Below are 27,523 nucleotides of genomic sequence, written 5' to 3'. Positions count from 1 at the left end.
TTTCAAAGGGCAGATTTTATATTAAAATCAAATTTAATTATGATTAAACTTGGCGTGGGAAGGGCTGGAGAGCAACATGATGGCAAGACCTGAAAATAGAACATTAGTCAAAAAAATCTAACCGTTAATGTGGCAACCACATATTGTATACAGGAGTTCAGGGTGGCACAGTGATTAGCACTGCTGCTTCACAGCGAAAGGGACCCGGCTTGGGTCACTGTGTGGAGTTTGCACATTCTCCCCGTGTCTGTGTGGGTTTCCTCCGGGTGCTCCAGTTTCCTCGCACAGTCCGAAAGGTGTGCTGGCTAAGTGCATTGGCCAATGGAAACCCTCCCATTGTCCGCTCCTCGCCCGCTCCGATTCCTGTGTGGGCGGGAGGGTACAATTCGGGCCGCTGAACTTTTCCAGCATTTCCTGTTTCGATTTCAGATTTCCGGCATCCGTCGTATTGTGTTTTTATTCTAATGGTGTATGCGGTGTGTTTCGTGACTCGTGTACAGAACTGAGAGCAAATATCTGTTGTGATTCTGAATCGATTATTTGTTCTTGCGATTTCCAACCATCTCGTTGGATCGATTTCTGAAGTGGGAATTGAAGGTGAAAATTCACTCCGGGTGTTTTTATTGGCTCTGCGTCCAATCTCCAGGCAGCAGTGAGTAAGACGTCCAGTGATTGCCAGTTTTCTTTTACCAGCAAGAACCACCAATATTAAAAAAAATACTGCTTTTGAAATTTCAGATCATAGGATTCCCTACGGTGCAGAAAGAGGCCATTCGGCCCATCGAGTCTGCACCGAAAGAGAAAATGCTGGAAAATCTCAGCAGGTCTGGCAGCATCTGTAAGGAGAGAAAAGAGCTGACGTTTCGAGTCCAAATGACCCTTTGTCAGAGTTCTGCGCCGACTCTCTGACAGAGCATCTTACCCAAGCCCTCTTCCCCCACCCTATCTCCCTAACCCCACACACTTACCATGGACACTAAGGGGCAATTTGGCATGGCTTGAGGCAGAAGTGCTAACCTCCGTGCCACCCTAACACACCTTGTTAAAATGCAGGAACTGGTCAGGATTCTCCATTCCCGTTGAGAGCGAACCCTACTGCGGGTCTCCCGGTGACAAGGGGTGCATAGAACGGGAAACCCCTTTGACAATGGCGGGATCAGATGATCCTACCACGGGCCAATGGCGGGTCACGCCTGCCGCAACCAAACACGCCGCCGGGTGGTACGCAGAAAAATCCCGCTCCCTGCTTCCTCATGCTTAATGCAGGGTCAAGTAAGAAAGAGAACTTGTGGCACAGCGGTACTGTCCCTCCCTCTGGGTCAGAAGCTCCAGGTTCGAATCCCACTTGTGGCCATAGAAGGTGCGCTCATCACATGGTCAAACAGGTTGGTTATCAGCCTATAAGTCAGCCCAATGTGCCCGATTGCAGAAGTTACGAGCTGGGAGAGTTTTCTGGACAGCTAGAACATAGAACAGTACAGCACAGAACAGGCCCTTCGGCCCACGATGTTGTGCCGAGCTTTATCTGAAACCAAGATCAAGCTATCCCACTCCCTATCATCCTGGTGTGCTCCATGTGCCTATCCAATAACCGCTTAAATGTTCCTAAAGTGTCTGACTCCACTATCACTGCAGGCAGTCCATTCCACACCCCAACCACTCTCTGCGTAAAGAACCTACCTCTGATATCCTTCCTGTATCTCCCACCACGAACCCTATAGTTATGCCCCCTCGTAATAGCTCCATCCACCCGAGGAGGAAATAGTCTTTGAACGTTCACTCTATCTATCCCCTTCATCATTTTATAAAACTCTGTTAAGTCTCCCCTCAGCCTCCTCCGCTCCAGAGAGAACAGCCCTAGCTCCCTCAACCTTTCCTCATAAGACCTACCCTCCAAACCAGGCAGCATCCTGGTAAATCTCCTCTGCACTCTTTCCAGCGCTTCCACATCCTTCTTATAGCGAGGTGACCAGAACTGCACACAATATTCCAAATGTGCTACACTGCGGAAGACAACAAACCAGAATATAGGAAGGATGTGATTGCACTGGAGGGGGTGCAGAGGAGATTCACCAGGATGCTGCCTGGGATGGAACATTTAAATTATAAAGAGAGGCTGGATAGGCTTGGGTTATTTTCTCTGGAGCCGAGAAGACTGAGGGGCGACCTGATCGAGGTGTACAAGATTATGAGGGGCATGGACAGAGTGGATAGGGAGCAGCTGTTCCCCTTCGTTGAAGGGTCAGTTACGAGGGGACACAAGTTAAAAGTGAGGGGTGGGAAGTTTAGGGGGGATTTGAGGAAAAACTTTTTTTACCCAGAGGGTGGTGACGATCTGGAATGTGCTGCCTGGGAGGGTGGTGGAGGCGGGATGCCTCACATCCTTTAAAAAGTACCTGGATGAGCACTTGGCACGCCATAACATTCAGGGCTACGGGCCAAGTGCTGGAAATAAGTGGGCAGGTCAGGGCATTTTGTGCATCAGTGCAGACTCGATGGGCTGAAGGGCCTCTTCTGCATCTTAGTATTCTGTGATTCTGAGAATAATCCTGACCAGTCACAAACACCCTCGCGAGGCACAATGGCGGAAGAAGATGAAGGAAAGTAAGAGGTGTTTTGAGGGAGCAAAACACTGCAGTGATTATCTTCAATGATCAAAGGTTTGAATACCTGCACAGAGTGGAACCTGTTTGATGAGTTACATGAATATGACTTGGACAGAGAAACACAAACGGTGGAGATAGGATTCTGGGTCCTGTCGTGTTCCCCCACAGCAGACAGTGAAATTTAAATTCAATAAAAATCTGGAATTAAAAGTCTTAATGATGACCATGAAACCATTGTCAATTCTCATAAAAACCCATCTGGTTCACTAATGTCCTTCAGGGAAGGAAATCTGCCATCCTTACCTGGTCTGACCTACATGTGACCCCAGAGCCACGGCTGATTCTTAAACGACCCTGTGAAATGGCTGAGCGAGACTGGGTTCAAAGGCAATTAGGGTGGCACAGTGGTTGGCACTGCTGCCTCTCAGCACCGGGGATCCTGGATCGACTCAAGCCTCGGGTGACTGTCTGTGTGGAGTCTGCACGTTCTCCGTGGGTTTCCTCCGGGTGCTCCGATTTCCTTCCACATTCCAAAGATGTGCAGGTTAGGTTGATTAGCCACGCTAAGTTGCCTCTTAGTGTGAGCGGGATTAGCAGGGTAAATACGTAGGGTTACGGGGATAGGGCCCTGGGTGGGATTGTTGTCAGTGCAGGCTGGATGGGCCGAATGGCCTCCTTCTGCACTGTAGGGATTCAATGATTCTGTGAATAAATGCTGGCCATTCCAGCCCATCACACAAACCAGCCTCCCATCCATTGACTCTGTCTACACTTCCTGCTGCCTCGGAAAAACAGCCAGCATAATCAAGGACCCCACACACCCCGGACATTCTCTCTTCCACCTTCCTCCATCGCAAAAAAGATACGGAAGTCTGTGATCATGTACCAACCGACTCAAAAACAGCTTCTTCCCTGCTGCCATCAGACTTTTGAATGGACCTACCTGGCATTAAGTTGATCTTTCTCTACACCCTAGCTATGACTGTAACACTACAATCTGCACGGTCTCATTTCCTTCTCTATGAACGGTATGCTTTGTATAGAGCGTAAGAAACCACACTTTTCACTGTAACTTATACATGTGACAATAATAAATCAAATCAAATCCTTGCCAGTGACGCCCACATCCCATGAATGAAGTCTCAAAAGTGCAACCACAGTAAATTTAAATTAGCACTGTGCCATTCCCTAACTCATTCACCCAGCCAATAGATGTTTATTTCTCTCAGGTCCTGACAGATGTGCTGCCAATCTCACAAATATGAAATATGTAATGTATTGTCATTCAGTGTAATTCTCCAAATTCCAACAAGGCTGATGCAGCCCAATATCTAAGACATTGAGCTCCTTCCCCCTGGAGATGGATACAAGGACATCAATGTAGCAGGCATTCACAACAGCTGTGACTTGTAACTGAATGTGCGGGTTGAGGGAAGCCGGATCAAGAATCTAGACTTGTTTTTATAAAAGCTCCTGGGGCAAGCCATGACATTGGGTTGAGGCTGAAAAGAAAAAAATAAAATTTACAAAGACTGGCAACGTGAAACAAAAGCAAGTCTAACATGTCCATTGGACCCTGAAGAACATCGATACAGGAAAGTGGACTGTGTTGAGTCTCTTTGTTGGAATTGAAAGTGTATAGTGGGTGGCTATGCTTTTCGAATGGACCAAAATGAAGCGTGGGGGGGGGTTGTAGAAGAGGGGGATTCCCCCAGCTGGGATTCTCCGGCCTCGCCCTGCGGCTGGGATTCTCCAGTTCCCCTGCTGTGAATGAAGAGTTGGCTGGGCGAAAAATTCTCCATTCTTCTTGGCAGCGGGCGTGGGGTGTAGCAGACTGGAGAATTCCGGCCTCTGCCTAATGTTGGGTTGTGCCAACTTGGCTCTCTGACGAAGAGGGCTCTGCACATGACGTTTCAATGGTGGGGGTGTTGGTGAGAGTGCGACGGGGGTGGGCGGGGGCATGGGGAGAAGGTAACAAACTGTCAGCGTCAAAGTTCCGAGCAAGCTACAAATGGCATCAGGAACTCCTCTGCATTAATTCGATAAATTGAATAGATTTCATTACGAGCTTGTGGGCAGCACGGTGGCACAGTGGTTAGCACTGCTGCCTCACAGTGCCAGGGACCCGGGTTCGATTCTGTGTGTGTGGAGTTTGCACGTTCTCCCCGTGTCTGCGCGTGTTTCCTCCCGGTGCTCCGGTTTCCTCCCACAGTCCAAAGATGTGCGGGTTAGGTTGATTGGCCGTGCTAAATTGTCCCGCAGTGTCAGGGAGATTAGCAGGGTAAATATGTGGTGTTACGGGGATAGGACCCGGGTGGGATTGTGGTTGGCGCAGACGCGATGGGCCAAATGGCCTCCTCCTGCACTGTATTCTATGATAACATACGGTGCTAAATTGTCCAAAGATGTATAGGTTAGAAGGGATTAGCCATGGCAAACACGCAGGGATACAGGGATAGGGGGAGGGTAGATGGAGGGATGGGCCTGGATAAGATGCTCTGTCGGAGAGTCGATGCAGACATGATGGGCCGAATGGCACTAAGGATTCTCTGAAGTTGATTAAATTACATTTAAAAATATATGTGGGGAAAAAATGAGAATTCAAATGTGGGACATTAAGGCAGAGAATGGGTTTAAGGTGCATGGCAGTCCCAATCACTCGGAATTACACAGTATCTGGGTAAACTAGTCTAAAATTACTGAGGTTAAGAATAGCCCTGAATAAGCCAGCAAGGCGGTGTGATTTTGCACAGTTATTGGAGAGAGCTAAGGGTTTAGATGTGTAAAATGATGACTGATTGATGGGTTTTTTTTTACTGAGTGGCTCAAATCCAGTCATTAGTGGAATTGAAAGAGCGTGATTGGATCGATGTCCAGCTTTGAATATGATACTTCAATCCCGATGAATGACAGGAGATTGGTGGTTGGGAGAAGTCCCAGAAATGCCTGAAAAGAATAGAAATCAGTGGGTTGCTCTGGCGTTCTGTAGTGGGGGGGTAGGGAGACGGGAATCGGTGTGAGTTAACCACGGGAATTGAACTCCAGGAGCAGAAGGGCAAGAGAAAAGAGACAGCTGGTAAGTGATCGGCTCGAATGAAAAAAAAAACAGATGCTGTTCAAAATAAAAAAATAAAGCCAAGTTAAAATTAGTTTAAGCACTGCCCATATGTTATCATAGAATACAGTGCAGAAGGAGGCCACTCGGTCCATCGAGTCAGTGCCAACCACAATCCCACCCAGGCCCTATCCCCGTAACACCATATATTTACCCTGCCAATCCCCCTGACACTAAGAGGCAATTTAGCACGGCCAATCCACCTAACCCGCACATCTTTGGACTGAGAGAGGAAACCGGAGCACCACGAGGAAACCCACGCAGACATGAGGAGAATGTGCAAACTCCACACAAACAGTGATCCGAGGCCGGAATTGAACCCGGGTCCCTTGCGCTGTGAGGCAGCAATGCTAACCACTGTGCCGCCCCAGATTGTTCCGACAATTGACAATAGTTTCATGGTCATCAGTAGATTCTTAATTCCAAATATTTTTTATTGAATTCAAATTCCAACATCTGCCGTGGCGGGTTTCGAACCTGGGTCCCCAGAACATTAGCTGAGTTTCTGGATCAATAGTCTAGCGATTAAACCACTAGGCCATCACCCAGCTGCTTCTATCCATAGGATGCCAATTTAACAAATGTTACATAAGTCAGAAACTCACAACAGCACCTGGATATTTCAATGTTCTCTATAAGTGCGTGGTTTGAGTAGGAATATCTAATTAGCGCCTCCCGCACCCCCCCACCCCTCCAAGCTTTTCTTTGTTCATGGAGGTGGACGTTGTTGGCTTGGCCAGCATTTATTGTCCACCCCTAATTGTCCTTGGGCATTTAAAAGTAAAGGGCAGCACGGTGGCACAGTGGTTAGCACTGCTGCCTCACAGTGCCAGGGACCCGGGCTCAGTTACAGTCTCGGGTGACAGTGTGGAGTTTGCACATTCTCCCTGTGTCTACATGGGTTTCCTCCGGTTTCCTCCCACACTCCAAAGATGTGCGGGTTAGGTGGATTGGCCATGCTAAATTCCCCCTTTAGTGTCCAAAAGGTTCGGGGGGATTAGCCATGGTAATTTCCCCTTGTTGTCAGGGGGACGAGCTGGGGGAAATACATGGGTTTACAGGGATAGGGCCTGGGTGTGACTGTGATCAGTGTATGCTCGATGGGCCAAATGGCCTCCTTCTGCACTGTAGGGATTTTATTCTAATCACATTGTTGTGGGAATGGAGTCACGTGTGGGCCAGATTGGGTAAGAACGGCAGATTTCCTTCCCCAAAGGACATTTGTGAACCAGATGCATTCTTACAACGATCAACAATGGCTTCATGGCCATCAGTCGATTCTTAATTCCAGATTATTATTCAATTCCAATTTCACCATCTGCCAGGCCCCCCTGAGTGCCACCCCGGGTCTCTGGATTACTGGTCCAGTGACAATACCACGATGACACGGCCTCCCCACAGTTGCAGAGAAAGTCAATGTGGTTACTGGAAACTCTTTGTAATCTCCTCTGGGACCATTGGAAACTTGTCCAGATATTCTCATTCCGAACACAGAGATACATCCTGAATGTTAAAGATACAACTCAAATGATGTCTGATACAAAATATAAAGCATGTTCAGACGGGCCAAGTAATTGCTTTCTGAAGTGCTTGCTGATTTGGTCTTCACTGTGTGGTTATTCTGATTTAAAGTGGCACTTCAAGTGGGGCCTGCGCCGTAAGTTTATTTATTATTGTCACAAGTCAGCTTACATTAACACTGCAATGAAGTCACTGTGAAAATCCCCTAGTTGCCACTCCCTGGCGCCTGTTCGGGTACACTGAGAGAGAATTTAGCCTGGCCAATGCACCTAACCAGCACATCTTTGGACATTGAGTACTTAAGTAACATTAACCCATGCATCCTAATATGATTAAAGTTTTTAAGTTTATTTATACTTGTTGCAAGTAGGCTAACATTAATACTGCAACGAAGTTACTGTGAAAATCCCCTAGTCACCACACTCTGGCACCTGTTCGGGTACATTGCGGGAGAATTTAGCTTGGTTGATGCACATCTTGTGGGCGGCACGGTAGCACAGTGGTTAGCACTGCTGCTTCACATCTCCAGGGTCCCGGGTTCGATTCCCGGCTCGGGTCACTGTCTGTGTGGAGTTTGCACATTCTCCTCGTGTCTGCGTGGGTTTCCTCCGGGTGCTCCGGTTTCCTCCCACAGTCCAAAGATGTGCGGGTTAGGTTGATTGGCCAGGTTGAAAATTGCCCCTTAGAGTCCTGAGATGCGTAGATTAGAGGGATTAGTGGGTAAATATGTGGGGGTAGGGCCTGGGTGGGATTGTGGTCGGTGCAGACTCGATGGGCCGAATGGCCTCCTTCTGCACTGTAGGGTTTCTATGATTTCTTTCTTTCTAAACCGGAGCAACCAGAGGAAACCCATGCAGACACGGGGAGAAGGTGCAGATTCGGCACAGACAGTGACTCAAGCCGGGAATCGAACCCGGGTCCCTGGCGCTGTGAGGCAGCAGTGCTAACCACTGCGCCATCCACCGTGTGACCGCAAGATGAGGTGCCGTAGAATTTGGAGATTCCCTTTGACCTTTTTGCTCTCCAAAGGTCTACAGAGTATCAGTTTGAATCAGGCTGAACTTACTTGGGTTAATAGGTTCACCGGTCCCTGCCTCTGTTTTTACTGTCTGCATCTCCTCATGTACTTTCCCCGGGAGTATTTTGTTGCGTTTGATCCTGTTCTTTGTAATTGAGTTGAGGGAACATAAGCTGAGCACGCTTTCCCCCAGCAGAAAGAGGCAGTGTTTCCATCTCAAAGAGCGTCTTGGCTTTCTTCGGCAGATAGATGGCTGTTTTGATCCTTGAGGAGTCTTTTGCTTGTAATTGTGATTTTATTCCTCCTGTAGCTGCCATTTGGCCACTGAAGTGTGTTTGTGAAAATGAGCCAGCAACTCCAATTTCCTCCCCTTGCCTAAGTATAAGTCCCAGCTCTGTGAGCATGGCATAATGCGACTTTGAAGTGCCAAAGATGTAAATATTATCTCTGCAAGCGATCAGCATTTGAAGATTTGGAAAAAAATTGCTGGAAATCCGAGATCAGTCCTGGGAAAAGGGAGCACAATTTCAGTCTGTTCCGACCCTCTCCTGGATTCCTTCCCACATTCTACCCTTTGCAGACTTGAGATTATCCAGGACTCTGTCCCCGGTGTCTTAATGTGCAGTAAGTATCATTCACTCATCAGTATTAAGTATGTTCAAGACTGTGATAGATTTTTAATCAGTCAGAGAATCAAGAATTATGGAATCCTACAGTGCAGAAGGAGGCCATTCAGCCCATCGGGTCTGCACCGACCACAGTCCCACCCAGGCCCTATCCCCATAATCCCATGCATTTACCCTAGCTAGCCCCCCTGACACTTGGCAATTTAGCATGGCCAATCCACCTAACCCACACATCTTTGGATACTAAGGGGCAATTTAGCATGGCTAATCCACTAACCTATGCATCTATGAACTCTTAAGGGGCAATTTAGCATGGCCAATCCATGTAACTTACACATCTATGAACACTAAGGGGCAATTTAGCATGGCCAATCCACCTAACCCGCACATCTTTGGACTTGGAGCATGGAGATAAGGTGTGAAAGTGGTGTTGAGGAATATCTCAACAGATTAGTCATGATCTCATTGAACCGTGGAGCAGACTCGATGGGCCGAATGGCCTACTTCTGCGCCTAATCTTATGGTCTTACGTAGGCTCACAGTTAAGCAACACAATCTTAAAATTGGCCTTTTTGTTCTCTGATCCCTCAGTGATCTTGCCTCTCCCTAGAACATTAGCTGAGTTTCTGGATTAATAGTCCAGTGATAGTGGGTGGCACGGTGCCAGAGTGGTTGGCACTACTGTCTCACAGCGCCAGGGACCTGGGTTCAATTCCGGCCTCGGGTGACTGTGTGTAGTTTGCACATTCTCCCCGTGTCTGCGTGGGTTTCCTCCCACACCCCAAAGATGTGCGGGTTAGGTGGATTGGCCATGCGAAATTGCCCCTAGTGTCAAGGAGATTAAAAGGGTAAATATGTGGGGTTACTGGAATGGGGCCTGGGTGGGATTGTGGTCGGTGCAGACTCGATGGGCTGAATGGTCTCCTTTTGCACTGTAGGATTCTATGATAATACCACTAGGCCCCGGGGCGAGGCGAGGTACAGCAGCTCCTCACTTACTCATCCCTTTGTGGTGTTGGTTCACCAGTGGTTCAGTGATGTATCCAATGAGCAGTTGTGTCGTGTCAGGTCAAGCCCGGTTTGACTTCAGATATGATTGGATAATCACAGCTGATGAAACTGGATTTCCTTAGATCATGATGTGGAGATGCCGGCGTTGGACTGGGGTAAACACAGTAAGAGTTTTAACAACACCAGGTTAAAATTCAACAGGTTTAGTTGGTAGCAAATGCCATTGCAAATGCAAATGACATGGATTTGCTACCAAATAAACCTGTTGGACTTTAACCTGGTGTTGTTAAAACTCTTACTTTCCTTAGATCCCCAGCTATTACCATCACAAGCTGGATTTCTGTTGGAAGAACAACACTGACTCTGCTAAACACGTGGAAGAATGAACACACAGCTCTGTTTTCATACTCTATCATCAGCGTTTATCACCTAGCTGTGTCTTTTAATAATGAACCCCTGGAAGTGAGTATTTGATGGACATTTGTGTCAAAAATAATATAAGGAAAGAATGGATTTGTCATCCACTGGGATGAGAGCTTGTAAATACATTGTATAAAAACTGCGTTGGGATGCTCCTGACCTTGTTAAATTTTGAAATGATCGTTGAAACTTAGATATCTGATGTGCAAAGTACAATTTAAATTTAAATTTCTTGATGAATTGATTGAGGCTGGTGTGGTAATTAGTGCCATACACTTAGCCTTAGCTTGAGGGAGCAACATCTGGCTTGATTCCTGCTTCTAATCATTAATCATTGCTTGGTATGTATGCGTGTGTATGTGTGTGCGCATGCATGTGTGTGTGTGTGTGCACGCGTATGTGTGTGCACATGCATGTATGCGTATGTTTGTATATGTGTATGTTCATGTGTGTATGTTCGTATGTGTGTGTACGTGTGTTCATATGTGTGTATGTTTGCACGTGCGTGTGAGATGTGTGTGGTTTTTTTTTGTTCATGGAATATGGGCATCGCTGACTCAACCAACATTTATTGCCCATCACTAATTGCCCTCGAGAAGGAGGTGATGAGAGAGACCTTCTTGAACAGCTGCAGTCCATGTTTTATAGGAACACCCATGATGCTGGCTGCTCTGTCCGGTATCATTCCTTTCAGACCTTACAGGTACAACTGAGCGGTTTGCTAGGCCATTTCCGAGGGCAGTTAAGAATCACCTACATTGCTGTGGCTCTGGAGACACATGTAGGCCAGACTGGGTAAGGACGGCAGATTTCCTTCCCTAAAGGACATCAGTGAACCAGATGGGTTTTTCCGACAATCGACAATGGTTTTATGGTCATCAGTAGACGAGCTTTTTAATTCCAGATTTCTGTTTACTAATTGAATTTAAATTCCACCAGCTGCCGTGATGGGATTTGACCCCGTGTCCCTGGGTCTCTAGATTACTGGATCAGTGATAAAATCCTGGAATTCCCTCCCTAACAGCATTGTGGGTCAACCCACAGCACGTGGACTGCAGTGTTTCAGGAAGGCAGCTCACCACCACCTTCTCAAGGGCAACTAGGGATGGGCAATAAGTCCATGTCCCACGAATAAAAAAAGGCATTGTCACCACGTCACTGTGTGTGTGTCTGTGTGTGTGTCTGTGTGTGTGTCTGTGTCTGTCTGTGTGTCTGTCTGTGTGTCTGTCTGTCTGTGTGTCTGTCTGTCTGTCTGTGTCTGTCTGTCTGTCTGTCTGTGTCTGTCTGTGTCTGTCTGTGTCTGTCTGTCTGTCTGTCTGTCTGTCTGTGTCTGTCTGTCTGTGTCTGTGTGTTTGTCTGTCTGTGCGTGTGTCTGTCTGTCTGTCTGTGTGCCTGTCTGTGTGTCTGTGTCTCTCTCTCTGTCTCTCCCCCCCGGGGCGCCGCCACACCCCGGCGCTTGTTCAGGTACACGGAGGGGGAATTGAGCATGGCCAATGCACCGAACCAACATGTCTTTCAGACAGTGGGAGGAAACCGGAGCACCCGGAGGAAACTCACGCAGACACGGGGAGAACATGCAAACTCCACACAGACAGCGACCCAAGCCGGGAATTGAACCCAGGTCCCTGGCGTTGTCAGCTGGCAGTGCGAACCACTTTGCCTGCTCTGTTTCCAAGGGGCCTTGAGCTCCCCGGCTTCATCTGGTGATAAGTGTGTCCAGGATTTACTTCCCTGGACTGGATTTAAATTGTAGCGATCTTGTGAAGCAATAAGTAAGTGACGGTAGCGGTGTGCTGGCTCATGCTGCTTAATATCAACACTCAAGTCAACTGAGCAATGGCCTTTGGAAGGTAATGTTTCCCCTTCATCAAATGAAATTTGATTAGAAAACCTGATTGAGTTACAAGCAAGAGTGCCGCGGTATGAGATTAGTGATCATTAAATGGATCAGAGTACACTTTGAATTTGAAGTGGATTAACTTTAGTGACTGCTCAGGCCACAATACTTGGTTTCCGCATTAAGAGAATCCAATGCAAGTTGATGAAAGAAGTCCAGTGTTTAATTCATGCATGTAACTAACGACAGAACTCCCATTTCTCATTCTAACAGTGATACTTCCATGGCTTATATCAATAGTAGATGGACAAGCGCTTACCACATTCCTTCCAGAGTATTTGCAAACATAGACTGTTTTTTTAAGATCTGTAATGAGAACAGATGGAGCAAGCTCTTTTATGGAGGGAATTAGCCAATGTAGATTTAGTTTGACTGATGGCGGCACAGATGTTGTGTATCCGTCATTGTCCTTGGCCACTTTATTAAAGCAAACTTGATATGAAGATTGAAAGCCCAGTTACTGTTTCAGTTCCGATTGTACCTCCTCCTGAGGGGCCGGCGGCAAAGTAATATTTTCACTCGACTAGAAATCCAAAGACCCGAGATAATGTTCCAGGGATCCAGGTTCGAATCCCACCCTGGCTAATGGTTAAGTGTGAACTCAATAAACATCTGGAATTTAAAATGCAGATGACCATGAAACCACTGACGGTTGTTGTGAAAACCCATCTAGTTCACTAATGTCTTTTAGGGAAGGAAATCTGCCGTCCTTACCTGGTCTGGCCTGCATGTGGCTCCAGAGCCACAGCAATGTGGTTGACTCTCAAATGGAGGGCAGTTTTGGATGGGCTCATAAATGCTGGCTCAGCCAGCGATGCCCATATCCTGTAAAAATGAATTTATTTAAAAAAGGTGGTCCAAACATTGCTGTAAACTCACTTTATGAAGTCTCACAACACCAGGTTAAAGTCCAACAAGTTTATTTGGAATCACGAGCTTTCGGAGCGCTGCTCCTTCCTCAGGTGAATGGAGAGTTGGGTTCTCTCACCTGAGGAAGGAGCAGCACTTGTTCTCCCTGGAAAGATGGAGAATGAGGGGAGACCTAATAGAGGTCTACAAAATTATGGAGGGTATAGATAGGGTGAACAGTGGGAAGCTTTTTCCCAGGTCGGAGGTGGCGATCACGAGGGGTCACGGGCTCAAGGTGAGAGGGGCGAGGTATAACTCAGATATCAGAGGGATGTTTTTTACACAGAGAGTGGTGGGGGCCTGAAATGCGCTGCCAAGTAGGGTGGTGGAGGCAGACACGCTGGCATCATTTAAGACTTACCTGGATAGTCACATGAGCAGTCTGGGAATGGAGGGATACAAACGAATGGTCGAGTTGGACCAATGAGCGGCACAGGTTTAGAGGATCGAAGGGCCTGTTTCCTGTGCTGTACTGTTCTTTGTTCTTTGTTCAGTGCAGATGCACAGGGAAAAGACAGAGGAATGCCACCAAGTCACAAAATAAAACTATTGGGCTGAATCTCGTGGAGGTGACATTGACTATTGTAGCGCATAAAAGAACATTGCCTCTTTTATTAGTTACAACACTGCCAATAAAAGAAACAACAAAAATGTCAGCCCTAATGGGCAGGTTAAACATAACAACACAAGTGTTTGCTGACAGTTCAGAACTTTGTTTGAACACCTCCCTGTAATAAGACACTTTGATGGTTTAATAAGCCTGGCAGGCTTACAGATTCCAAAGATTAGTGGAAATATACGACCTGATCCACTTTGGTTCATAAAACGGAAATTATTAGCTTGTTGATCGAGGCTGCTTCTTTGGAGGGCATGCCACACATTGGTATAAGTTGTCCAGACGGGATCAGGAATCAAAGAGGATTACAGTCTGGAGAATTGACAGATCAGCTCCATGCAGACGAATTGATGGTAAAAGTGCAGAAGCAAAAGTTCGTAAGATATCGGAACAGAATTAGGCCATTCAGCCCATCGAGTTCGCTCCGCCATTCGATCATGGCTGATATGCTCCTCATCCCCATTTTCCTGCCTTCTCCCCATAACCCTTCAACCCATTCCCAATTAAAAATCTGTCTAACTCCTCCTTAAATTTACTTACTATCCCAGCATCCACCGCACTTTGGGGTAGCGAATTCCACAGATTCACAACCCTTTGGGAGAAGTAGTTTCTCCTCAACTCTGTTTTAAATTTGCTACGTTTCTAAAGTGTTGCACTGCACGATTTTTAAAAATTAATTCCAGGGATACCGGTGTCTCTTGTAAAGCTGGTATTTCTTGTCTGTCCCTAACTGTCCTTGAGAGGTTCAGGGGGAACCTGGACCCACTACATGGTTTGGACATACCCACCTCCCCCCACAATGCTGCCAGGGAGGGTTACCAAAGATCCTGATGGAGAAGCAGCACTATGCCCAAGTCAAGACAATAGTGTGACTTGGAGGCGATGGTCGTGAATGTAGCCCAATCCATCACGCAAACCAGCCTCCCATCCATTGACTCTTCCCGCTGCCTCGGCAAAGCAGCCTGCATAATTAAAGACCCCACGCACCCCAGACATTCTCTTTTCCACCTTCTTCCTTCAGGAAAAAGATACAAAAGTCTTGAGGTCACGTACCAACCAACTCAAGAACAGCTTCTTCCCTGCTGCCGTCAGACTTTTGAATGGACCTACCTTGCATTGAGTTGATCTTTCTCTACACCCTAGCTATGACTATAACACTACACTCTGCACTCTCTCCTTTCCTTCTCTATGAATGGTGTGCTTTATCTGTATAGCGCGCAAGAAACAATACTTTTCATGTATGTTAATACATGTGACAATAATAAATCAAATCAACATTTTTTTAAAAATCAAATCATGGTGTTCCCATGCACCTTTATCCCTCTCACTGGCGGATGTTTCTAAGTGACTATTTCTCATTCTGTGTTTGAGTTTGTAAATGTATGCTGCGGTTTGACTGCACTGGTGAAAGCTGCAGCAGATCAGAGATCGATGAGCCTCTCACACTGCGGGACGCCACTTCACCATTGTAATATGGCAGGAAAGTTGTAGATGTCGGCGGAATGAAGACGTTTTGGATTTGATTAGACTGTTTGCTTCCTGCTTTGCAGTCAATATCCTCTGCGTTTGCACTTTGAGGAACTCGAAACATGTATCTCATGGGGTGATGAAGAGTATTTCAAAGGTTGGCATCTTGCTCCTATAAAGGTTGGATGTTTGTTACTTGGGGCCACTTGCTGTTTTCCTTTCACAATCAAGCGTGAGGGAGTTGTATTTCCTGACTAAGCCTTTTTTTTTTAAGTACCGTCTCAGCATGTGGTTGTGTGAAGCCCACCAGCTAAAGTGTCCGACCATTAACGCAAACACAGGAAAGATAAGAACACTGTACCGTGTGCAAGCACAGGGCTGGATGGTGCTGAGTATTAGTCAGTGCCCTTTCACCTCTCAAGCAGGATTTCCGGTCCAAATCTATCGGGTTAAAAGCTCATTTCAAGGCAAATTACCGCAGCTGCTGGAAATCTGAAATAAAAGCAGAAAAAGCGATCAACAGGTCGGGCGACATTTACAAGAGAGAGAGAAGCAGAGTTATCTGCCGGAATTTTACCGCCTCACCCGCCTGAGGCTCGTAAGATCCTAGCCAAGGCCAACGAAGAATGCCGTTCTACGAGCCTTGCCCGCCCCCGGTCTGGGATGGGCAAGGCAGTAAAGTTCCGGACATCATTTCAGGTCTGCGACCTTTCAGCAGAATTGGGCAAACGTTAGTATGTAGTGGGGAGATGCTGGTGTACTGGTGTTGTTACTGGACTTGTATTCCAGAGACCCAGGGTAACAATCCAGGGACTCAAAGCTTTACTTTCACCCTTAATCTTTAACTTCTCCTTCGTGCTTCCCAGCGTGTTACGGACCTATACTGGAGAGACGGTTCCGCTGAGGGACCCCATTGACATGCAGTTGAATGGGCAGATCACTGACTTATGGGCGGCACGGTGGCACAGCGGTTAGCACTGCTGCTTTGCAGCGCCAGGGACCCGGGTTCAATTCCCGGCTTGGGTCACTGTCAGTGTGGAGTTTGCACGTTCTCCCCGTGTCTGCGTGGGTTTCCTCCGGGTGCTCCAGTTTCCTCCCACAGTCCGAAAGACGTGCTGGTTAGGTGCATTGACCCAAACAGGTGCCGGACTGTGGCGACTTGGAGAATTTCACAGTAACTTCATTGCAGTGTCAATGTAAGCCTTACTTGTGACTAATAAATAAACTTTACTTTGTCCCTGCACAGAGTAACCCCACCCATTTACCATTAGCCAATCCACCGCACCTGCACATCTGGGAGGAAACCGGAGCACCCGGAGGAAACCCACGCGGACACGGGGAGAGTGTGCAAACTCCACACAGACAGTGACCCAAGCCGGGAATTGAACCTGGGTCCCTGGCGCTGTGAGGCAGCAGTGCTAACCACTGTGCCACCAGATTAGATGTAACACAGTCAAATGCAGAAATCCACACATCCTGCTCTGCACGAACAATGGTTTTATTCCCAAATTCAGGAGAGAGGATCCCCTGCATTTCCATTTCTCCATTTCCCACACCTGCTCTCCTCTGGTTTCTCTGGGTGAGATTGTGCTTTTCTGGTGAATTTGGACATAGTTTTGTGCTCTAGCCTCTGGACCACAAAAAATTGAGACAACTCAAAGCCAGTTTGCATTGGAGGGTAGCATGGTGGCACAGTGGTTAGCACTGCTGCTTCACAGTGCCAGGGACCCGGGTTCGATTCCGGCCTTGGGTGACTGTCTATGTGGAGTTTGCACGTTCTCCCCGTGTCTGCGTGGGTTTCCTCCGGGTGCTCCGGTTTCCTCCCACAGTCCAAAGATGTGCAGGTTAGGTTGATTGGCCATGCTAAATTGCCCCATAGTGCCAGGGGTACTAGATAGGGTAAATGCATGGGGTTATGAGGATAGGACCTGGGTGGGATTGTGGTCGGTACAGACTCGATGGGCCAAATGACGACCTCCTGCATTGTAGGATTCTATGACTCTATGTGTACCCATTGGCTGTTCTGAGGCAGAATTTAAAAAATTAAAGTTTAAGAATTTAAAACTGACAGAATACTGAAAGACCTGGATAGAGCTGATGTGGGGCAGATATTTCCATTAGTAGGAGGGACTAGGATCCGAGGTCACAGCCTCAGAGTAAAGGGACAACCCTTTAGAAGCAAGATGGGGAGGAATTTCTTCAGGGTGGTGAAACTGTGGAATTCATTGCCACTGGAGGCCAGGTCATTGAGTGTGTTTAAGACAGAGATCGATAGGTTCTTGATTGGTATGGGGATCAAAGGGAAAAGGTGGGAGAATAGGGTTGAGAAACATTCAGCCATGATCAAATGGCGAAGCAGATTCGATGGGCTGAATGGCCTCAGTCTGCTTCTATATTTTATGGTCTTGTGGCAGCTTAGGGAAATAATTTGCTAAGATTCCAGTCATAATAATGTAGCTCGCATGCTGGAGTGCATTCCAATGCTTAAACACACAGACACTGCTGGTTTGATTGAACTAATCTATCTCCATCCAGGATTCCTGAAGGACCCATTGACCAAGGACCCGCTGCTGCAGGAAGGATGCGCGCATTAGAAGAACAACTGATAAAGGCCAAAGAGCAGCTAGAAATCTTTAAGAAACAACCAAGCCATGGTAAGTGATTAGTTTGTTCAACCTGTCTGCAAAGCGTCATAAAATGGGTTAACTGTCAAGAAATATTTGTTATTCTCTTCATCACCTGTTGAATCCCTACAGTGCAGAAGGAGACCATCCAGCCCATCGAGTCTGTACTGACGCTCCAAAAGAGCATCCCACCCTGGCCCTCTCCTCCACTCTATCCCCATAAATCGCTGAGCAGAGACTGATAGCCAAGTTCTGTACACGAGGACGGCCTCAACCGGGATCTTGGGTTCATGTCACACTATCTATAACCCCCACAACTGGCCTTGGCTTGCAAAATCTCACTAACCGTCCCGGCTGGAGACAATACACACTTCTTTAACCTGTGCTTAAACCTCTCTCCACTCACATTGTCTGTACCTTTAAGACTTATTACCTGTAAAGACTTCATTATCTGTTCAGACTTGCATTCCAACCATTATCTTGTAATTGAGTTTGTGTCTATATATGCCCTGTTTGTGAACCCAACTCTTCACTCATCTGATGAAGGGCCAGCGCTCTGAAAGCTCGTGCTACCAAATAAACCTGTTGGACTTTAATCTGGTGTTGTGAGACTACTTATTGTGTCTATCCCCATAACCCTGTGTATTTACCCCGCTAATTCCCCCTAACCTACACACCTTGGACACTTTGCAGTGAGAAACTAGAAGTTAGAGAAGGACTGTGCCAGCACACAGCTTTCTGGCTCCCAGCACGAGATTTCAGATAAAAACAAAATACTGCGGATGCTGGAATCTGGAACAAAGACAGAAAATGCTGGAAAATCTCAGCAAGTCTGACAGTGTCTGTGGTGAGAGAATAGAGCCAACGTTTCATAGATTGTAGAATCCCTACAGTACAAAGGAGGCCATTCGGCTCATTGAGCCTGTACCGACAACAATCCCACCCAGGCCCTATCCCTGTGACCCCACATATTTACTCTGCTAATCTCTTAACATTAAGGGGCAATTTAGCATGGCCAATCCAGCTAACCTACACATCTATGGACTGTGGGAGGAAACCAGAGCACCCGGAGGAAACCTATGCAGACACAGGAAGAATTCCTGCAAACTCCACACAGACACCCAAGGTCAGAATTGAACCCGGGTCCCTGATGCTGTGAGGCAGCAATGCTAACCACTGTGCCACCCACTGTTGGTGAAGGAAGGGTTCAAAGCCAGTGGATAATTGGCACAAATTCATTCACAGAATAAAGCGTTATAGGTACATACCTCCTGACTCCAGTCAACTTGTGTCAGTGAGTGTCTCTTTATACACTTTCTGAAGCCAATTGGACTTGATGGTTTGTGTTATAAGAAGAGGCTGGATAGACTGGGACTTTTTTCTCTGGAGCTTAGACAGCTGAGACATGATTTTATAGAGGTCTATAAAATAATGAGGGGCACAGATCAGCTAGATAGTCAACATCTTTTCCCAAAGGTAGGGGAATCTAAAACTAGAGGGCATAAGTTTAAGGTGAGAGGGGAGAGATACAAAAGGGTCCAGAGGGGCAATTTTTTCACACAGAGGGTGGTGAGTGTCTGGAACAAGCTGTCAGAGGTAGTAGTAGAGGTGGGTACAATTTTATCTTTTAAAAGGTGCTTAGACAGTTACATGGGTAAGATGGGTACAGAGGGATATGGGCCAAATGCAGGCAATTGGGACTAGCCTAGGGGTTTAAAAAAAAAGGCGGCATGGACAAGTTGGGCCGAAGGGCCTGTTTCCATGCCTGTAAACCTCTATGACTCTGATTAACGAATAAAATAAGCTAACAAATAAAGTTGACAGCCCCTTAAAGGGACAGTGTAGCCAAAACAAAATTAAAGGAAACTTTGGTGGTTAAATTAAACTGGGATTGATGGTGCAACCCAGTCCTTGTGGAGCCTGCCTGTCGGGAAAGGCCTTAAACATACCAGTGGACACTGCATGCTCTCTCTCCAGCAAACATTACCATGTGAACAAGATCGCAAGAGGGCCGGATGAGATTTGCGGCTGGTTGGCCGTTTTGTCGGGACAGCGTACACCATCGGTGAAGTGACTGACTTGGAGCTTTTCTCTCGCGTTGCAGCAGGTCCCGGGAAGGAGCATGAGGAGCTGCGACGTAAGATTGAGAATGGCGTGAAGGAGCTTTGGTTCTTTGTACAGAGCGAAATCAAGAAGGTCAAGCATCTGGAGGGCGAGGAGGCACAAAGGCAGGCGGACTCGTTGCTGGAGAACCTAGGCCACCAGCAGAGGTAAGATCCACCTGCTCCTCGACAACACAGCACTGTTGACATCACCTTACTTTAATTTTTTTATTCTTTGCCCAGCCGTTAAAAGTCAAGGGCCGTTAGAAGTCTCTTACAGCTCACCGAACAGCACTTCACTGCTGGCTCAGATGCCCCGGGGAGGCTGCTTGAGAGTTCACTCTGCTTTGTACTGAATCACAGAATACTACAGTGCAAAAGGAAGCACTTCGGCCCATCGAGCCTGCACTGACGTTGGAAATGCCCTGACCTGCCCAGCTAATCCCACTTGCCCAGCACCCGGCCCGTAGCCTCGGATGTCACGGCGTGCCAAGTACTGATCCAGGTACTTTTTAAAGGATGTGAGTGCCTCCACCACCCTCCCAGGCAGCGCATTCCAGATCGGCACCACATTGCGTAACATTGGGAACAATTTTAGATCGGGATGAGATGTCCCCACAATTCGCAGTTTAATAATAACCTTGCGCCGCACATTCCTTTGTGTGATGAAGGAGTGCAGCTCGCAGACCTGAATCGTCACGACAGCTGGCTTTCAATCCCAAGTCAAATGTAAAAAAAGACATCCAGCAGCAACAGAGAGCTTCCATCATCAACCAGACAGTATGTTCCTTTTGAAAGAGATGTTGCAGTTTTGGCTGTTTCTGAGGGGTTCAGTGCTGTTCCAAGTGAATCTTGTAGCCACCCCGGTCTGGCGCACGCACAGTACACCTCTCAAACTTTGCTCTTGCCATTTCCCATGGCCTTCCAGGACCTTTATAGACCTTTAGAGGTCTATAAAATAATGAGGGCATAGACGAGGTAGATAGTCAATATCTTTTCCCAAAGGTAGGGGAATCTAAAACTAGAGGGCATAGGTTTAAGGTGAGAGGGGAGAGATACAAAAGTGTCCAGAGGGGCAATTTTTTCACACAGAGGGTGGTGAGTGTCTGGAACGAGCTGCCAGAGGTAGTAGCAGAGGCGGGTACAATTTTATCTTTTAAAAAGCATTTAGACAGTTACATGGGTCAGATGGGTATAGAGGGATATGGGCCAAATGCGGGCAATTGGGATTAGTTTAGGGTTTTTTTTTTAAAAAGCGGCATGGACAAGTTGGGCCGAAGGGCCTGTTTCTATGCTGTAAACCGCTATGACTCTATGACCTCAGCAGAATTGTGAAATATGGGATAGCTGGACTTTTCCATGCAATTCACTGGCGTTATTTTTTAAAAGTTAAACTTTTTTTTAAAGTTTATTTATTAGTGTCACAAAAGGCTTACATTAACACTGCAATGAAGTTACTATGAGAATCCCCTAGTCGCCACACTCCGGCGCCTGTTCAGGTACACAGAGGGAGAATTTAGAATGGCCAATTGTTACAGTGCAGAAGTGATGTTTCTCTCTGCACAATTCTGAAACCATCCAAAGGGATATACCTCGCCTCCCAGTCTTAAGTAAGTACGTGTGAGGGAGGAGGAAGTTATAATTTTAGATGAATTACAGCAGGATCAGACACTCTCTATCATGAACAATTAACAGGTAACACTGCAATGAAGTTAATTTATCAGTGTCACAAGTAGGCTTACATTAACACTGCAATGAAGTTACTGTGAAAATCCCCTAGTCGCCACACTCCAGCGCCTGTTCGGGTCAATGCACCTAACCAGCACGTCTTTCAAACTGTGGGAGGAAACTGGAGGAAACCCACGCAGACACGGGGAGAACGTACAAACCCTATACAGACAGTGACCCAAGCTGGGAATTGAACTCGGATCCCTGGCACTGTGAGGCAGCAGTGCCAACCACTGTGCCACCGTGCCGCCTCCAATGTTTATTTCTAAACATTGAAGATTATGGGAGGGATTTTCCGTGTGCTGCCGCGACATCTTTTGTGGCAGCGGAGGCAGTCTGCCATTGGCTGGTGGCGGGATCTTCTGGACCTGTCACTGTCAACAGGGTCTCTCATTGTCCGCACCCCAACATGGGTTTCCTCCGGTTTCTTCCCACAGTCCGAAAGACGTGCTGGTTAGGTGCATCGGCCATGCTAAATTCCAGGGAACCCGCGGGACTGGAAGATCCCACTGGCAGGAATGGCTGGAAAATCCCGGTCTATGTCTTGGCAGCCTGGTGAGTCAACAGTTTACTCTTGTTGACTCCATTTACAATAGTCCAAAGCACAATAATGTTTTCACGCCAGCACTGTCGTTTCAGGAGGGTTTTTGCTGAGATGTGTTTATATATAACACAGATTTGCCTTCAGGAGAACATTGTTTATCCACCTTGTATTTAGTGTTTCTGCCAAACATAGAAACTAGAAGCAGGAGGAGGCCATTCGGCCCTTCAAGCCTGCTCTGCCATTCATTTTGATCATAAGAACATAAGAACATAAGAAATAGGAGCAGGAGTAGGCCATCTAGCCCCTCGAGCCTGCCCCGCCATTCAATAAGATCATGGCTGATCTGACGTGGATCAGTACCACTTACCCGCCTGATCCCCATAACCCTTAATTCCCTTACCGATCAGGAATCCATCCATCCGCGCTTTAAACATATTCAGCAAGGTAGCCTCCACCACCTCAGTGGGCAGAGAATTCCAGAGATTCACCACCCTCTGGGAGAAGAAGTTCCTCCTCAACTCTGTCTTAAACCGACCCCCCTTTATTTTGAGGCTGTGTCCTCTAGTTTTAACTTCCTTACTAAGTGGAAAGAATCTCTCCGCCTCCACCCTATCCAGCCCCCGCATTATCTTATAAGTCTCCATAAGATCCCCCCTCATCCTTCTAAACTCCAACGAGTACAAACCCAATCTCCTCAGCCTCTCCTCATAATCCAAACCCCTCATCTCCGGTATCAACCTGGTGAACCTTCTCTGCACTCCCTCCAATGCCAATATATCCTTCAATCATGGCTGATCATCAAATTCAATATCCTGATCCCCCCTTCCCCCTCCCCCCCCACCCCCCCAATCCCTTGATCCATTTAGCCCCGAGAGTTATATCTAAGTTCTTCTTCCAACCATTATCTTGCAATTGAATCTTTGTCTATATATGCCCTGTTTGTGAACCCAACTGTCCACTCACCTGATGAAGGAACAGTGCTCCGAAAGCTTGTGCTACCAAATAAACCTGCTGGACTTTAACCTGGTGTTGTGAGACTTCTTACTGTGCCCATCCCAGTCCTATGTCTGGAATGAAGAACTCGTCATAGGAGGAACAGTTGAGGACTCTGGGTCTGGACTCGTTGGAGTTTAGAAGGATGAGGGGGATCTTATTGAAACTTACAGGATACTGCGAGGCCTGGATAGAGTGGACGTGGAGAGGATGTTTCCACTAGTAGGAAAAACTAGAACCAGAGGGCACAACCTCAGGCTAAAGGGATGATCCTTTAAAACAGAGATGAGGAGGAATTTCTTCAGCCAGAGAGTGGTGAATCTGTGGAACTCTTTGCTGCAGAAGGCTGTGGAGGCTAGATCATTGAGTGACTTTAAGACAGAGATAGATAGGTTAATGATTAATAAGGGGATGAGGGGTTATGGGGAAAAGGCAGGAGAATGGGGATGAGAAAAATATCAGCCAAGATTGAATGGCGGAGCAGATTCGATGGGCTGAGTGGCCTAATTCTGCTCCTATGTCTTATGGCCATTCATTTTGATCATGGCTGATTATCAAATTCAATACCCTGCTATTTCCCCCCCTCCCCCCATTTCTTCCCATGTCCCTTGACCCCTTTTAGCCTCTAAATTTCTTCTTGAAATCACGTAACATTTTGGCCTCAATGACTTTCTGTGGTAGTGAATTCCACACATTCACCGCTCTCACACCAAGCATCAACATAACTTCAGAGCTGCCTGAACATTAACCTGATCAATTACATTACCAGAATGACATTTTCCTTGCCCGTAAGTGACATAAGAACCTGTTGTTCCTCAGCGGTGACTATCTCAACCGCGAAGTGCCAAACATCCTCAAGTTTGAAGCATGCTCTAACGGTCTAGGACACTCCCGTGTAGTCAATATTCGAAAGTCCGACACACACTCTTCAGCTTTCACAAGTGTGGTTGGCGCTTCAGTCAAAGGTGAAATTGTCAAACACCTTTGATCATGGTAAGCCTTAGAATTATTAGTTGGGGTGGCATGGTGGCACGGTGTTTAGCACTGCTGACTCACAGCGCCTCACAGCGCCAGGGATCCAGGTTCAATTCCGGCCTCGGGTCACTGTCTGTGTGGAGTTTGCACGTTTTCCCCGTATCTGCGTGGGTTTCCTCCTGGTGCTCCAGTTTCTTCCCACAGTCCAAAGATGTGTGGGTTGGGTTGATTGGCCATGCTAAATTGCCCCTTAGTGTCAGATGGGATTAGCAGGGTAAATATGTGGAGTGATGGGGATAGGGCCTGGGTGGGATTGTTGTCGGTGCAGGCTCAATGGGCCAAATAGCGTTGTTCTGCACTGTAGGATTCTATGATACTATGATTAGTGGCACCATTTTGAATCTGGCTGCCATTAATTAAAATGTGACACTGTTTTGCCCAGCTGCCTGTGCCCTGCTGTGAGACGGCAGGACTGCTTCAAGCTCTTTAAGCCTCGCATCTGGATCGGGGCTTGCAATGACACCCTGAGGCTTCCCAATGAGATGTACACTTCTGTTTGAGCCATTTCCCAACAAGCAGTAATGTTCAGGGCAAGTACGAGGCCATAATTGAAGAGGCAGCTCGGCCCAGGGCTGGGAATATTGGAAAATGACCTTTGACCCTTGTCAAAGCGGCCATCTTGAATTGTACACTTGCTGGGCGCAGTCATGCATTTTTCTTTTTGTTGTTTCTTCACTGGGTTGATATTTTAAGCCATTTTTATTCTCAAACCATCCAATTGGGAATGAAAAGAACAGTTTAATAGCAAGTGATAGGGAACTCAAGAAGCTTGACGCTATCTAGGCCAAAGCAGCCCGCTTGATTGGCACCACATCTACAAACATCCAGTCCCTCCACCACCGACGCTCAGTAGCAGCAGTGTGTACTCTCTACAAGATGCATTGCAGCAATTCACCAAAGATCCTTAGACTTCCCCTTCCAAACCCATGGCCACTTCCATCTAGAAGGACAAGGGCAGCAGATACATGGGAACACCACTACCTGCAAGTTCCCCTCCAAGCCACTCACCATCCTGACTTGGAAATATATCACCATTCCTTCGCAGTCGCTGGGTCAAAATCCTGGAATTCTCTCCCTAACGGCATTGTGGGTTCACCCACAGCACGTGGACTGCAGCGATTCAAGAAGGCAGCTCATCACCACCTTCTCAAGGGGCAACTAGGGATGGGCAATAAATGCTGGCCCAGCCAGTGACACCCATGCCCCACAAATGAACAAAAAAAATTGGATGTTGACTGGAATGTCTGCTTGATCCCATTTAATCCCTCTCAGGAGGTGGAGCCTGAAGGTGGAACCAGGACATGATAATCCCTGGGACCTTTGCCAATATTGCTGGATTGGGAGCGCCTTTTGCTGTACAAAAGGAGGAATGGGATGTAGACAAGGGAAACAGCGTATAAGGAATTAAAATAGTGTGATAGGGTGCAAGAATTATTTGGGAATGAGATGGTATAATTGAACGTGGCAAAGATATGCAAATTGAATAATTTAAAATGAAAATTTAAAATAAATTTAAAGGAAATGTTTTTCGAGATTTTGACTAATATAATTAACCAATTTCGGTCTGTACAAAGCATGGAAGATAGCATGACAGTGACATCTCCATTGAGGTTTTCTTTATAATAGCTTACTTTCAATGTATCACACAATCAGTATTCTGCATAATTCCAGGACAAAGGATCAAGGACAAAGCAGCCCCGCTTGATTGGCACCCCATCCACCATCTTCAACATTCACTCCCTCCACCACCGACGCACAGTGGCAGCCATGTGTGCCATTTACAAGATGCACTGCAGCAACTCAGTGAGGCTCCTTCGACAGCATCTTGCTAATGCGCCACTTCTACCATCCAGAGGGGCAAGAGCAGAAACTGCATGGGAACACCACAAAGCTATACACAGACGTCCTGACTTGAAATATATCCATGATGTGGAGATGCCGGCATTGGACTGGGGTGGGCACAGTAAGATGCCTCACAATGCCAAGTTAAAGTCCAACAGGTTTATTTGGTATCACGAGCTTTCGGAGTGACTCACTTGATGAAGGAGCAGCGCTCCATAAGCTCGTGATACCAAATAAACCTGTTGGACTTTAACCTGGTGTTGTGAGACTTCTTATTGAAATATATCGCCATTCCTTCACTGTTGCTGGGTCAAAATGTTGGAACACCCTTCCTAACAGCACTGTGAGTGTATCTGCACGATGTGGAGATGCCGGCGTTGGACTGGGGTAAACACAGTAAGAGTTTTAACAACACCAGGTCAAAGTCCAACAGGTTTATTTGGTAGCAAATGCCATTAGCTTTCGGAGCGCTGCTCCTTCGTCAGATGGAGTGGATATCTGCTCTCAAACCTATCCACTCCATCTGACGAAGGAGCAGCGCTCTGAAAGCTAATGGCATTTGCTACCGAATAAACCTGTTGGGCTTTAACCTGGTGTTGTTAAAACTCTTACTGAGTGTACCTGCGCCACATGGACTGCAGAGATTCAAGAAGATAGCTCACCACCACCTTCTCAAGGGCAACTAGAGATGGACAACAAATGCTGGCCGTACCAAATAAATTAAAAACAATACTTCCGTGATAACATTGAACGCTACCAGTCAGTTGTGTGGTTTCACTTTCCCCCCTTCTTTCTTTGAATTCACATGTTTATACTGGGGTATCGTACTTTAATGACTTCAATCAGGCCATTGAGGTTGGCCTATTGGAGTATTAGCTCCCTGATTAAGGATCCAATTGATGGGCCAATCAAGGAGTCTTTTCCTTGTACTTACCCGGGAGTGTCAGTTCCTCTGGCACCCCTGGAGGTAGACTGCTGACTGATAGCACTCTGTGTACTGCTGTTAGAGTTGTAAATAAAGGTGTTTGGGTAAAGGGACTTCTGCCTCCAAAGACTTGCGATATCACCAAAGTGGCTAGCAACTCTCTGCTGCAGAACTGGCCAATTATCATGTGCCTGCCAAAGCAAAGGTAACAGGATGTCGTAACCAAGCCGGAGTGTGTCCTCACTGAATGTTGCCTACTGATAAAGCACAGAAACCCTGACTCCATTTTGTTGCCTTTCCTTGCCCTTCCCCCCATCCCCTACCGCTGGGACTCCATTACTGCCCTAACCCAGGTCAACTGGATCAGTTAAGAATCTGGGTGTCTCTGATCTCGCAAGGCATTGTGGGATGTGTTTATCTGTTGAACCATTCAGGAACTTTCACAGGTTGATATGAATCAACTTCACTGTTGTCCTGACAACCGTCCCAGCTTCAGACTGACACTGCAACATGCAGCATTATAG

At 47.0% G+C, this 27,523-nt stretch overlaps 1 protein-coding gene across 11 annotated transcripts in view; it reads left to right on the top strand.

The window, feature by feature from the left end:
- Positions 1-27,523, top strand: part of LOC144506952 (alpha-(1,6)-fucosyltransferase) — a 646,707-nt gene that overhangs the window by 504,800 nt on the left and 114,384 nt on the right. For 9 of the 11 annotated variants that reach the window (XM_078233382.1, XM_078233383.1, XM_078233384.1 and 6 more), the window contains 2 exons: positions 17,742-17,860; positions 19,935-20,100. In XM_078233382.1, coding sequence (XP_078089508.1) covers positions 17,742-17,860; positions 19,935-20,100 — 285 coding nt within the window. Of the gene's footprint in view, positions 1-17,741; positions 17,861-19,934; positions 20,101-27,523 lie in introns of those variants that run through there. The other 2 variants (XM_078233392.1, XM_078233393.1) reach the window with 2 other exon arrangements.

The sequence above is a fragment of the Mustelus asterias genome, chromosome 18 (assembly GCF_964213995.1).
Source record: "Mustelus asterias chromosome 18, sMusAst1.hap1.1, whole genome shotgun sequence".
NCBI lineage: Eukaryota > Metazoa > Chordata > Chondrichthyes > Carcharhiniformes > Triakidae > Mustelus > Mustelus asterias.
This window is presented reverse-complemented; position numbering and strand designations above follow the sequence as displayed.